This window comes from Protopterus annectens, chromosome 1.part0, assembly GCF_019279795.1.
Source record: "Protopterus annectens isolate FY-2018-M chromosome 1.part0, PAN1.0, whole genome shotgun sequence".
Taxonomy (NCBI): Eukaryota; Metazoa; Chordata; order Ceratodontiformes; family Protopteridae; genus Protopterus; species Protopterus annectens.
This window is the reverse complement of record NC_056725.1, coordinates 1,179,430,436-1,179,445,455: the sequence shown is the minus strand read 5'-3', so window position 1 is coordinate 1,179,445,455 and position 15,020 is coordinate 1,179,430,436. Positions and strand designations below refer to the sequence as shown.

The window sequence follows — 15,020 nt, the reverse complement described above, 5'->3', positions numbered from 1 at the left end:
TGTAGCTGGGCTTCCTGTTAAGGAACATGAGCAATGAAGCCAGTATGCATCAGGGAATGCATAAAATGCTTGATCACAATGTAAAATCAGTTTCTAACATTCCTTTTATATCTGTGGCACACTTGCTCTGAAAATAGAAAAAAAGCATGTTATGACAATAATAAAAACAAAGATATAATTGGTAATTTGTGCCGACACCTAGGATGCACATAAGTAGATTAAAATTACTAGAAATAAAAAGCACCAGAATACTACTACATAATCTCTAAAAATAAACATACTGCACAAGACATAAAGCATCACCAAATAGATTTTTGCATTTATTTTTAATTAGGAATTAAAGGACATTTTGAAATGCAAAAAGGTCTTGCACAGGAATAACGAACAAGGCAAAGTCTGGATAAATATTGATACTGTGCAACACTGTACAATACAGCAATTCCATTGTTTCTTTCAAACGCAAAGGCAGCATGTTTCAAGGTGCAAAATGTATTTAAAATCAGTACAATTGAAAGACAACAAGGAATAAAACGTATTTTCTGCTAAAATTAAAAGCAAACACAAGAGGTAGGCATAAAGCACAACTGTGTGACAACTTAATCATAACACAACATATGTTCAAGTAGATCTCTCTTGCAGTAGTTTTCACTAGTGGAGCTTCAGATGTAGAAGGCCCAACACTTCGAAAGACTTCCATAACTCTGTAACCCCCCCCCCCCGATGGGACATCAAAAACTGGGATCTGTCCATGCAATATGAAAGCTTTCTTGCCACAGCAGGAAGGCCACTCACAATAAAAGCTAATGTCAAACCCAGGGTAAACTACGATCAGAGCACAGTTAAAAAACCCCTCATATATTGCACTAAGGTGAGGAAGGAAAAACAGGGATCCTCTCATTCTATTAGGACCTGAGTAGGTGCAAGGCCCTGTAAGGGGAGACATAATAAAGGATAGGATAACCACCCAAGTTTAGGATGCCCTATAGTGACAGAGGGGATGGTAGGAGTAACGCAGTGCTGCAACACTGATCTACTCACATCTACTATCAAGGTAATGTCTTACACAATTGTATTACAGTGGCCATTAACATCACAGCTGCAAAACCCCTGACCAGTGGGACAATTCTCAAATTTCTATTAGGAAAGGGAGGTCTGATGGCTGTAGTTTGCAGGATGGCTATAGCAAACCTATCTCCTGCCCTGGAAGAAATGTTCAGCTTCCATTTTTTTAAAAGACTGTAGCTAGATGACCAGTAGCTGCTTCCAAAATAACCTGAGTGGTGACCCTCTCAAAAGGAAGGCCACTACAGCAGCCATGTCCCTAAAGCTACAGATCTCACACTTCCTTACAGATGCTTATGCTAAGAATAACAACAGACCATAATACAGGGGGTCAACCAGCTGAAAACTGTTTGCTTCAACACTGCCCCTTCCTCCTTTCCTACGGCAATGGAGACAACTAATTTCTGAGTTGTGCAATCACCACCTCAAATGTCTTTGTACATAAAGGAGGGGTTTGTGACAAGGCTTGCACATCATTGTGTTTGCACATCAGGCCTTAAATTTCTGACAATCTTTAGCTGTGCGGATAACTATGAAAAATATCTATTTTCCAAGTCAAGAACTTGAAGATAGGGGCTGTAGCTAGGAGATTGAAATTTCTGACAATCTTTAGCCGTTCTGATAACTATGAAAAAGATCTATTTCCAAGTCATGAACTTCACAGGGGCTGCAGCTAGGGGTTTGAAAGTTGATTCCATCAGGCTTTTCAAGGACATAAATTAGGTCCCAAAGATAAGCAGTTCTTCTTGAAGGTCTCAAATGAAATACTCCTTTCGGAAAATGTTTGACAGGCAGCATACATGCCAACAGCAGATTCCCACACATGCCAAAGGCGGATCCACAGACATGTAAGCTGGGATGACTGAAATATGAACTTTGATGTAAGTAGAGGGCAGTCCTAGAACTCACTGACGTACAAGCATATCATGAACACTGGTGCAGTTCTAGGGTTCTGATGTTTTCTACAGCACCAGAAAGAAAACCAGTTCCATTTAGAAAACTAGGATTTCCTAGTGGTGAGCTTCTGAACCTCAAGTATATTCAGCACATCCTCTGTGAACCAGTGCCTGAACAGCAAAGGAGTTATACCATCTAGGGTCTAAGCTGCAAAGTTTCCAGGATGGGGTATATAAAGGCACCCATATGCCCCCCCCCCCATTATCTTCTGGCTTGCCCTTTGGCAAAGGGGTTTTGAGACAGAATACATGAAGGAAGAGGTGTGTCCATTAGGTGGAGAAGGTATCTACTGCTGAAGCTTCTCTGCTGGGTGCTCCTAAGCAGAATTTTTTTTAGCTGTCTGCTGTTTGGGATCTCTCTCATATATCCCACCTGTGCACCAGCCGAAGGAAGATGTTACTGTGTAAAATCCATTCAGATACATCTGTGTTTGACCTGCTGAACTGATCTGCTGTGTTCTGGTGAGAAGGAACATACATTGTCTTGAGGCACATGGGACTGAAATACCAAGGCCATCATCTTTTTCACAATTATATACTTCGCAATTTGAGCTGCATTCTACAGTTTGTGGACCATGAGCTGCAGTATGTATACTCTCCATGCTAGATTTGAAGCATATGACCAGAGGCTTCTGGATGTAGGGCACAGTCAAATTCAGCTTGACTTGGGTGACCCACCATTAGCTCCCTGAAAATGCAGGGCAAGACAGGACCCCATTTCTTCCATGGAGTGGCAGTCTTGGTCCCAGATTGATCTCTGGTACTACTGGAGTCTCATGTACAACCTGTCCAGAGATGCCACCAAGATAACAGAAACAATGTACCCCAGAGCCCTGAGGAACTGATACGCTAGCATCGCCCTTTTCTCTGCTAATTTGTGGAAGCACTGCTCCAAATGCTCCACCTTTCCTTAGGGAAGAAATGCCTTCTGGCAACTCTAGTCAAAAAGTAAACCCAGAAATAAAAACTCTTTTGGAAGTACATAAGATTTTGGAATGCTGAACAAGAATCCAAGACTTTGGAAATGATCTGAAATGAAACTGATGGCCTTGTCCACCTATTCCTGAGACAGACAACTGTCTCATTAGTTTCTGGAACCAGACAATCTTGACAGCAGAAGCCAATCTAAAGGGTAAAGAGGCAAAACTGAAAGTGGGAGCCTCCTGCTTTGAATCTGAGAAAGCATATATGGTACTTGCACTGATGTGAAGGTAGGCATCCTTGAGAACTATGATTACCATCAGGACCTGTGGGAGCAGGAGGGACAGCAATGCCTGTGATGTTGACATATTTAATTCTGGGATTTTGAAGAAGGTACTGAACTTTGAGAGATTCAGAACCTATCTTAAAGGTATTTCTGTTTTCTGTTCTGGGAACTAGAGAAAGTCAACAGAAAGCCTTGTTTTTGGTCTTTTAATGGCACTGGTTCTATTACTTCTAGCAAGGGGAGTTTCTGCTGAACAGAATTTTCAAGTATATGTGTTCCTTTGGCACAAGAGGAATACCTGCAAACTCTGCAGTATGTAACCCATGGAAATGATTTCCAGGACCCATTTGTTTCGTGTCATGCCCTTCCACTTTTGAGACACTGTGTAAGCCTTCCAGCAATACTGGTATGGAAGTTTGGGGGAAGAGGGAGAATATTCAAGTGGTCAAGTTTGCTACTTTGGAAATGAGGCTCCCCAGGATCACATACACTTTCTCCTACTGTCATTCTGTCCCCTTCTCCCGTACTAGCCCATTTTTCCCTTTACTGACTTACTTATACCTCGCTTGTAACCATAAGAGTATGGTTCACATGGGCAGTTTCTACTACGCATGGGGGAGTCAAACAGTTGTTTTACATTCAGCATAACTCCTTCACCTTCTTAAAAACTGTGACCATGAGGCTCCCAAACAGTGGGGCATCAAGTAACTGCACTCTAAGAACCTTTGTCAGGGGCTTTCGTTTTAGTCAGGGATGTCTTCTAATGACAAATCCTATAACTGCTCCCCTCAATGCTGCATAAACAGCATCAAACGTTTTGTCACCTTACTATGCTCTAGCCCCAAGTCCAAATCAGACATCTCTCATTAAGCTTTTACCTCAGCTGAACTAGGAACACAATTTCATACTTTGTCATGTCAAACAATCAATGGCCTTGAAGGACAGGGCGGAAGCTGTGTAAGCCTTCTCAAACTGGTCTAGTACTCTCCCTTCCATTTTCGTTTGGGAGTATTTTGGGGGCAGAAAGAAATTTGGACACTACAGCTTCATCTACAGGACTCTTGGAAATGTACTTATAACACATATGGACACCATAAAACTTGCATGGTTTCTCAGGACCAGGGGAATGGATGTCTGGTTTCTTGGAAGCTGCAAGGAAGGCACCCTCCAGAGTCCCCTTGGGCAAGCCGAGGGCTACCACAGCAGGGATAACCCCACAGGTGAGGGTGACAGAAGTATATACATTTCCCCCCAACCATTCCATGACTTTTCTGTCCTTAACCGAGGGGAGGAGGGAAGTAGAAGACAAAAGCTTAGATGGCTTATTTGCAGCCACTGATCTTGTAGCTGGATCTGCAGAAAGGCACTTAAACAAAAACTTACAATCCTCTGGCACTTTGTAAAACTGTCTGACCTTTCAGGGGCAGGAGGCTGAGAATCTGGACACTTAGAAGCAGAGGAGAAAGCATCCAAGAAAGCTTGAAAGACTGGAGGTACTGCACATGGAGATGGGGAAATCCACCTGTAAAAGATATCTTTTTTGTATGTCTGAAACCTGAGAGCAGTCCACCTGGAAAAACTCTCTCATTTTCACAATGGTCTTTCCAAAAGTATTATGCTCCTCTGTAGATTCAGTTCCATTTGATTCCTCTTTTGGGGAAGAGTATAACAATGGAGAGGACATCTGTGCAGAGTATGCCAGACTCACCCCCAGAAGAATCACCCTCATCAGAGGAATCCTCAATGCTGACCCTTTTATGAGGAGAAACTGGAGAAAAAGAAGTAGAAGGAAGGGAGACCCCTGTGGATTGCCTAAGGGCCAGAAGGTATTAAACAGTCCTTGTGAAAAGGCTTGCCAATCAGTGAATTGTTCCTGAGGAGAAGAAGAATGCTTAGTTTTCTGCTTCTTAAGTGGAGCATCGATACAGTGGAAGGACGAAAGACCCGATGCCGGCCTGTATTCTATAATACTGCTGGAGACCTCCTCACTAACCAGGATTTGAGTAACACCTTGGGAGCTTTCAGAGACAATGAACCTGGGTCCTCCACTATGTCCAAAGTGGACATTTGCATATCCCCCGAAGACATGCTAGCAGGATACCTTGCGGCCTTCACTGTGTTACCTGTGGAAGAATCACCACCTACCTTCAAAGAAGTCTCTGGCCCAACACTGACCTCAGGAGAAAAGTCCGGATTTGGACGAACAGCAGAAACCTCAGGCCTAGATTTTTTGGCCTTCTTAAGAGCAGGCTCTCCTGAAGGGCCTGACACACTTTCCATAGCATTGCGAACTAAATGCTTAAAGCTCTGGTTCTCTAGATAGAAATTAAGAGAAGCTAGATGACTACACAGGGTCTTTGGGACAAAGTACTTACAAACAGCACAGGAGGTATGGTCATGATTAGGGCCTAGGCAAAAAAGACAAGCAATCGTGGGTATCCTTATGTGGAACTTGCCTTCTTTACTGACACTTGACCTTCCTAGATGACATGTAACCTCAGCAAATAACAATAGCATAAAAAACTTAAGAAAAAAAACAAAAGGGCACTTTGAGTCGGAATCCGCAACTTCGCAGATGAGAAAACGACTGGAGAAGATGCTCAGACAGGTACCAGAAAAGTTCTGAGGATGGTACGTGCCAATGTCTGCTATATACCTGATGTCACTTTATGACTGACATTGGATGGGATCCTGTGTGTGACGTCGCATGCATCTTACAGTAGCTTTAGACTTTTGTATACTGGTCGGACGTTCGGGGCAACCTGTGGTGGACACCCTCATGTTAAAAAATACTGCAACATATGAACAGAAGGACATCTAATATGGTGTAGGTACATGTCAGTTTTATACTGGAACTGCCTTGATGTCCCGGGGGGGGGGGGTATCTACCAAGCACGAAGGGGGAAAGTGTGCAGACTTCTTGAAATCTGGCCACTTGTTGGGCCTTCTACAGCTGAAGTTCCAGTAGACAGAACTACTGTAACAGTAATCTAAATTAAAAAAAAATCTACTGTATGTTAAAAGTGAAGTCTTGCCCCTGATCATATAATGGTCTTCTGCTAATGCTAGTCATTCTTTGTATTTGTATCCATGTCTATTTCTCTTCCACTGAGTGTGCATTTGACACTCGCAATGAAGCCAGTATCTTGTTTTCCAAACCAGCAGCTATAATGTATAAAGAACATCTTCTGGAATACGATGCATGTCTGTAACCAGGAAGAACACAAGAAGTTTTCTTCCTCGAAATGAAATGGAAAGCCATTCCAAAGGCACAGTAAATATCAACTACTAGTACAGGACATCACAGCATGGCAGTTGCCTTTGATTAATTTCCTAAAGAGTATTATGATGAATAAAATCACACTAAAGTAAACTCCCTCTTACTTTAATGAGGGGGTAATCTGCTCTCTCAAGTTCATAAATTCCAATCTGCTTTCATGTTTGATAGGCATTACTGAATGATCAAGAACTGAACGGCCTCAAAGATGAACTGCAGCCCCTTTCTGACAGCCTGACATGGAAAAAAATGCAATACCAGGAATGATTAACAAAGCAGAGGGCACAGCAAATAAAAAAAAATGGAAGTCACTTTAAATAGTCTTTTCTTTTGCATTACAGATTTCAAAAGGATTTCTCAAGCTTAAAAAAGGAGTTAAAAGTTTATATATTACATAATTGTCTCTACACAACTGTAACCTTTACAATAACTTTTATAAAATTTATCAATTAAACATGAACATGCTTCGATGACATTTTACTTTGTAATTTTAATAAACCTTCTGCACTAGTGCAAAGCCAACCAAGTATGTTGTTAAAACTCTGGCACACACATAAGATATAATGCTAAATGATGAGTAAATAAATTGCCTGTATATCTAAACAACTGACTCATTCTTAGCATATCGGATGGATTATAAAAAGGAATCCCCTTGACTGGCCCTACAGCAAACCTCATCTTCCACCAATCAGAATATAACATATTTGTCTTTTTGAAAAGATCCAGGAGGTGGTGGACAACTGTTATAATGTAAATTGCCAACCTACTCAACATCTACCTCAATCAACCAGTTCCAGCAGACAGTCACTAGAAAGCACTACTCATCACTCCAGTCAGTTAATTACGAGGGCAGAAGCTGAGGAGTAAGTGCCCTTCAACTCTCTGGTTGTGTCACCTCAGCTGCAAAGAAAGAAGAGAGAACAAAGATTTGGCACTTACATTTATAAAAAGCAAATACACACTAAAACAACTACCATGTTTCTAGACAAAAAAATCCAACCACAGCGAGATGGTGAAGATATATCCCACACACCACAAAGGGTCCTCTCACATATCAACTGATACGTTAAGAATGTACTTGTTACATCTAACATTAGAACTCTCCTTGACAGGGCCTATAGCTGTGCTGAATCCCAAGCAGTAGCCACCAAGGTGGAATGAACAGGAGAAATGTACAGGGGTAAAAATGTGAAGGATTACCATGGAAGTAATAAAATAATAAAGGCCCAGCTATTGGTCTGGATAATAATGTTTTGTGAAAAAAATGTACTGGAACACCAAGCTGCCTGAGCACAGACATCTGTGGTGGAGACATTTTGAAGTAGACATTGGAGGCAGCCACCCCTCTAATGAATGGTCTTGGAATACATTTGCCAGTGGACAGTCTTTGCCAGCTCTAATATCTTTTGCCTTCAGGTGAATCAACTAAAGCTTGCTTGGTTCTGTGAGCCTCTAACTCTCCAGAGGGCAGATGACCATCTGCTCTGCTGTTAATTTCAAATACCCATCTGAGGAAGCATCCATGCTGGAAGGGCACAAGCAGATAGTGAAAGGTTCTTATCCCTCAATTTTCTGCTCCACAATGAAATAGTGACAGTTAAGGAACAACCTAGAACCAATCCCCTAGCACAGAGTGGGTTCAATGTGAAGCAATCCAAAGCCAGGTAAGGATAAAAAGAGAACTATACAAGAGGGACTGAAGCTCTGTGATCCTTCAGGAAGGGGTGATGGTCAACAGAAACAGTTTGCCAAGCAAATGAACTGTAACACCACTACACTGACAGCCACACACAAGCTAAACAGGCTTTTCATTGATGAAGTTCAAATTTTGAAGAACATGATTCTTCAAAGGAAGGTAGAGAAGCAGGTCCTCCAAAAAAACTGTTTAAACACCCAGTGTTAACTTATCAGTCTTGCTCTCCAAAAGGTCATAATAGGCATAAGCTCCTAAATGTACCCTGAATGTGGAATATGGGAGGTCCAAATCCTACAGGGTTCTGAAAATGTAGACAGCACCTTTGAAGGACCAAATCAGGAGGTATAGGAAACTGCTCCCAATAAACTGACAGCCAACTCTACATGAAGGACCACACAAAAGGCTTCCTAGCTCTTTCAATGCCTTAAACACACTGGCTAGCAAAACTATTCATATCAGGAGCATGCAAAATAAATCAAGCTCTGAGACAGTGAAACTGGCCATCACCAAAGTTGTGGAGCCATCCCTGGACAGGACCAGGTGTGTTTCTCATACAGCCCCAAACTTCAGCACCTGATACCACGTTCTTCATTACTATTAAGGGGTACCAAGAAACATCAGAGATATTGGCGATAGAAACATTTTGGAAACAGCCACTGCGGGCAGCCATTTCTACAGTGGAGTGATCTCAAAACACTCTTGCCAGTGGGAAGATTTTCACCTGATGGCAAAAGATAATATAGCTGGTAATCCACTAAGGCTTGACTGCTTTCTATGAGCCGTTACATCTGTGGAGAACAGATAGCCACCTACATTGGTTTCTTAGCTCCACTGGAGGACAGGGAGTCACACCCAGATCAGTAAGTGGCCTAAGAAAATTGCCCCAACCTGCAAGTAAAGCAAACACTATCAGAATCTTTGACATGCAGATAGGAAAGGTCTGTGCAAAGGCTGGGGGGGGGGGGATTTCCCCAATATGCTGAGGCTCAACAAAGAGGTTAAACATCAGAAGGCGGCCCATAAGTACATAAGGACTTGACTGCCACAAACAAAAAAAAAAAACAAACAAAAAAAAAAACAGTACCTCAATGTTCAGGAATGCAAACAGTACCTAGAAGGAAGTATCTGCTATCTAGTCCAAATGATGCAGAAGAGCCCAAGTTTGGACTCCTTGTGCTTCAGCCAGGTTTCCAAGCCATGACTTCTGGGCCCTCTCCAAGAGCAGGATGATTGGCAGAGATCAGAAAACAGTCTCACGCTTGTAAAAGCTATCTTTGGAGAAGGACTCAGGAAGAACTTCAGGTAGTTTGTGGTGACCCTCAAAAGCTACAAACACAGCTGCACACACACAAACAAGTACACAGCCCAGGAAGTCCCTGAACAAGACTATCAACAGATAGACATCCTAAAATGGGACACACAATCTGCTCCTGCAAAACTCTGTACACAACTACCGACACTCGGGAAGGCCCAGGGGATCAAAGGAACCTCAAAGGCAAGAATATAGCCTGAGAGTGGTAACTACCCTCAACAAACCAGAACAGACTTCTGGTTTGCTGAAGGTAGTTAGCAACAAACCAGAACAGACTTCTGTGAAGAACTTTCCACTAAGTAGCAAATCAAAATGCTACTCTAAGAAAGGCAGTCCCTCCAAGTCAACCTGACAGAAATGTCACAGAACCCTCCGTCTCCTCCAGACTCAGGACAAAATAACAAATTCCTGCACTCCTACCAAGAAAGGGGTTGCCTATAGTGCCCTCCTAGTCACAATTTGGACTTGTTCAGGAGCTCCTAACAGTCTTGTAGGAGTGAGGATCAATAAACTCTGGATGTGGACAGCCAAAGCAATGTACTGGACTCACTGGCCCATCAAAGATGGTTCTCTACAATGGGAATAACCAAAACAAGAACTCAAGCTGTCTCTCTAACAGGACCCAATCAGCATGGGGTAAGGACCATAAATAAAAGCTCTAGTTGGCCTTCCTTCTTTTTTTCCAAGATGACTAGTAGGATTCTGGAAGAGGAAATGGCTTCCTCCAAAGCGGGGTGGGCCTGATGTCTCGTCAGGCCATCTACGAGGTCCAGGGATGCCTGTCACAACAGCATTTCCCATTTAAGTTGGTCATTATAGGAGAACAATCTCAGTCATGTTAGTCTGTGAAGACATATGTGAACACATGGTCTTAGCCAAAATGTTTGCACAATCCAAATAATACTCAAAATACATGGTAAACCATAAAAAAAGCAGTTATGATAGGGTACAGAACAGGTTCTCCCTTAATCAAGGCACCGGGAAGTACCCAAGTTTGGCCAATGCCAGTTCCACTAAAGAGGACACGATTAAGAATATAAAAAATGACTAGTTTAGTTGAGGGACTTAAGCCCCAGTGTGGCACATGAGTAAGCAGATTTGCCACAACCTACCCACAGCTTTTGACTATCAGGCAATACAGTGAAAATCCTGCTGTCTACGGACTCACTGCTGGTCTATATAAATCAAACACCAGTTAGCTCTAGGCTACACACACCAATCATCTGGCAGCTTACATTTAGCTTTTGCCATTTTGCAGGGCATGAAAATACAGTCAGGGTGCCTCAGGCTTCTAAGACAGCAAGGAGAGGTAAAAGCATGTTGGACTTCACAAGGTATAATGTATCTGCAAGTGAGAGGTGGCTTGTCTTCCTCACAAACAAAAACCTCCAAGTCTTCAGTCTACCAGACAGAGCCAAGAAAGGAAGAAGACCACCACCCCCAACATCTCGTGCAAGAGCAAGCATGCAACTGGAATGCATTGGGTAGGAGACACATGACTGAACACACATTCTAAATGTAGTGTGGCTGGGTAGATATGTGTGTGTGTGGGTACCAGGTAGGATAAGCCTGCTTTAGGTCTGAAGCTGTCATCACCAGGCAACGGAGCATCTGCTTAGCTTTTCTCATCTGGAACCAACTGACCTGGCTGGGCCTAGGGTAGGTTCGAGAAAGATGAACCTTGGCTACATATTCAGTAATTTGTCACTCACAGACATGAGGGGGTTGCTCCTTGACATAAAACTGGAAGGTGCCAGCCCCCAGCAAAATGATGAGGGGTCAGGCAGTGTGAGCACCACAGAATATACTCCCCCCAATGGTGAGAACTTGAAGTGTGCCTACTACACCCCACTGATCATCTGCCACCACAAGGGACTTGTACAGGCAAGGGCAAGCTTCATGCCTGAAAGAACCAGCAGGCCACTAGTCTCAATGTGGACTTGAATGCCTAGGCCTTGGCCGGTCTTCTAAGCTATATTTTCTGTAGTGAAACTCTGACCTAAACCTAAGACTGCATACAGATCAAACCCACCACTCACAGCAAAGGGTCACCATACTTGTGAAAAAACACTGGTGCAGCTTTTGGCTGAAATTTAATGACCATAAGGAGTGAGAGTAATTTTATTCACAACAGCAAGAGTCAAAACCCAAAAAGTATGAGCTGCAAGAAAAGTAATGGACTTAAAGGCACACTTACTTTTATGCAGGTGCCAAGTTAAATCAAGGGCTTAAGATTGTCTCAGAGCATGGATTCTTCAGAAATAGAAACTAATAAAATTCTAATTTTTGGAAAGTATAAACACCCATAATGAGGCTCCCCAGTGCTTCAAAAATGATCACAAGACTCATTTATGGACATTAATTTCTATAATTCCTCATCTTTGGTAGCAATTTTAAATTCCTTTGCGAATCGACACATACACTTTAAACTATATGCAGTAACCTCTGGTCTGATATCACTACACCTAAAAGACACAACAGTAGTTCATAACTGCATTTTAGTAAATTCATAATTAGGAGTAAAACATTCCTTATAGCAAATATATTGCTAAACAATGTCATAAACTGCACTACCTAGAACACATCAATGACACAATAGACTGTATTGAACTATGACCGTGCTCAGATTTTTTCCTGCTAAAAAAAGGCCAGCTTAAAAATAAAGCTTCTATAAGTCTAAATAGACAAATGTTTACAGCAAATTTAGGAGCCCATATGTATACCAGACAATGAAGAAAGGTACAAGTTACATTTACTGAAAAACCATTATAACAATGGCTCCATTCCTTCAGTCAATAAAATATATGTGCCTAAGGCAGGACTGCAACCAACTGAAGTGCTACAAAAACGAACTCTTTGCTTTCTTTGCCTTTTTGAGTATATCACATTTCTTTCTGTTAGGTCGCCTGCATCTTTCATCAATACTTGGTATACATTCATAATGCCACACTTCCTCCATCTTTTCTACAGGATAAACAGCTTCAACATAATGTCTAATTAATTTTAGGCGGACTGGATCAAGTTGCTTTTTGTTACAAGCCCCTGAATGGTTATACTGAAGTCTTAGATTTTCTGAAGTAAAAAGTTCAGGAAAGAGTCTGAGAAGAAGCCTGGCAGCAAAGTTACCAACGGATAAACTCTGCTGCACTATTTCCCTTATCTCTTTGTCTGACAGCAGGTATGCAGAAGGCACTGGAAAATCTGGAGGGGAAACTCTAAGATCATCCAATGGTATTTTACAAAAATCTTTACTGCTCCTTTCTGGTGGTAATGTTGGTCCTTCAAATTCTTCCCTAAACCTCTCTGGATTCATGCCATACGTTATAAGATCTCTCCTTTCAGACCCAGGAACATGAACCCTGCGTTGCTGCTGATAAGTTCTTCGTTGCTCAGTGTCTCTACGCCGACATCTTTCATCAAGCTTTCCAACAAACTCCAAAGTCCACACTCTATCATATTTTGCCCTGGGATACAGTAACTGCACATAGTGCCTGATAAGTTTTATTCTTACTGGATCAAGTTGTTTTTTGCCAAGAGAACCACTGCAGTTGTATTGCTTTCTTAGGTTATCACTTGTAAAAAGCTCAGGAAACAAATGAACCAAAAGACGTGAGGCAAAATTTCCTATTGATAAACTGCTGTCATATATACTTTTCAGTTGCTCTTTGCTAAGCATATACTCTGGGCAGGTAACCTCGAAGTCAGTGGCAGGAATTTCCAGCTTATCAAAGTCTATGGGCACAAGCCATATTTTTTTTGATCTTCTGCCAGGTTTTTCAAATTCAAAACCATCTCCAACTTTTATGACTGACACATCGTCTGGCAGACTGAGAGAGTCATAACCTTCATCCTTGCCAGGTTCATACTCACTCTCATCATGTATACTTTCAAGCTCATCGTCAATTCGCTGGGCACATTGTTGTAACCATGTTTCCTCTTCTTGTACATCAGGAAAGTAGATTTCTGTATACCTTCGAATGACTTGAAGCCTTTGTGGGTCTAATGGGTGCCTTTCTGTATCACCATAACAACTGTATCTGTCTGCTAGTCTCCTCTGATCAAACAGTTCAGGAAACAGGCGATGGAGCAAAAAAACAGCAAACTCTCCTGGTGAAGAAGCCTCATCGAGGAATTCACTTAAATCCTGAGCATCCAAAAGATGATCAGAAACGGTCATACTTGCTTCCAGGGGCAAAATGTTATCCTGTCCTTTATCTTCTACATAGTGGGAAGACTCGACCTGGTCACTTTCATAAAAGCTAGATGTTTTAACACTCTGCTGGCTGCTCTCCATCTCTCTCTGTGCCCAGAATCTGTTGAAAAAGTCATTGACCTGAGGTAGACACTCACCCTGCCAGCCATTACCATTTTTTACAGATGGATAGCATACTTCAACATAGTTACGTATAAGCTGCAGGTGAAGGGATTCTATTTTTTTCTTGCTAAGGAAGCCACATGTACCGCAATTCCTGTCAAACTCATCGCTACTGAACAGTTCTGGAAAAAGCTGGACCAACAGTCTACATGACAAATCTCCAGGGGACGTACTTTGATCCATTATCTGATTTAGCTCATCATTGGTTAGCTGGTACTCAGGAGGTGGATGAAATTCTGCCACAGACTCTGAAGGAATCACATGCTTTTTAATTCTGTTCACTTCTAAAGATAACAGATCAACTTTGCTGTGAAGTTGTGTCATGCTTGAATTTAATGAGTTCAGAGTGTAAAACATTTTTTGTATCAGAGAATAAATATTCGGGTCACTGTCTGTAATAGTTGCTCCTGTTGTCAATATTGCTGTGGAATCTCTCTTGCCAAGGTCAGCACCAACTCTTAAATGTAAGGAAGTACTGAGGTTTCCTTTATCACTGATGTCAAAAAATGAGTGTTGTTCCAGCCCTGGAGTGTTCTTCTTTTCTGTTATTTTGTGAGAAATGCCATAAAGCGGTTTTCTATACGATGACGTGGGAGTCTCATGAAAAGCTTCTTCACTGTCACCAACTAAGATAGTACTTTGGTGTTTGCTTGAGTAGTCCATATTTCCAGCATATGGTGATCCACTTTCTCTGTTCCTCATGCTCAAATGTAAGCCCTTGGAGTAAACAAAATCAGCATTAGATACAGTACAATGCTTGAAAACTGCTTATTTTCAAAGGTCAACCTAGTTTAAAACTTAAAAATTTCAATACTACTATATGGGACAACCATTTATTTATTTATTTCAGTTTGATGACCGGGGAGGTCCACTGGGCTCAGGAGCCCATTTTCAGTGGAGGCCCAGGGAGAAAAGCTCCACATTACAAAAATACAAAAGATAAAACAAAAGACAAAATATAAAAATTAACATAATACAAAATATGAAAGATAAAAATTAACATAAGATTCAAAGGTACAGATACAGAAGTATGCAACAGTCAGTCTAAATGGTATGAATACTAGTAGATTGTGATACAGAGACAATAAGAGGTATGGTGTTTACATAACAAAAGAGTCATATATTAATATGGATG

At 41.7% G+C, this 15,020-nt stretch overlaps 1 protein-coding gene across 2 annotated transcripts in view; it reads right to left on the bottom strand.

Moving 5' to 3' along the window:
- Positions 1-292: 292 nt before the first annotated feature.
- The window catches only part of BEND3 (BEN domain containing 3), an 857,102-nt gene continuing 842,374 nt past the window's right edge, over positions 293-15,020 (bottom strand). For both annotated transcript variants that reach the window (XM_044065475.1, XM_044065476.1), the window contains one exon: positions 293-14,602. In XM_044065475.1, the coding sequence (XP_043921410.1) occupies positions 12,350-14,602 (2,253 nt within the window). In that variant the 3' untranslated portion in view covers positions 293-12,349. The remainder of the gene's footprint in view (positions 14,603-15,020) is intronic.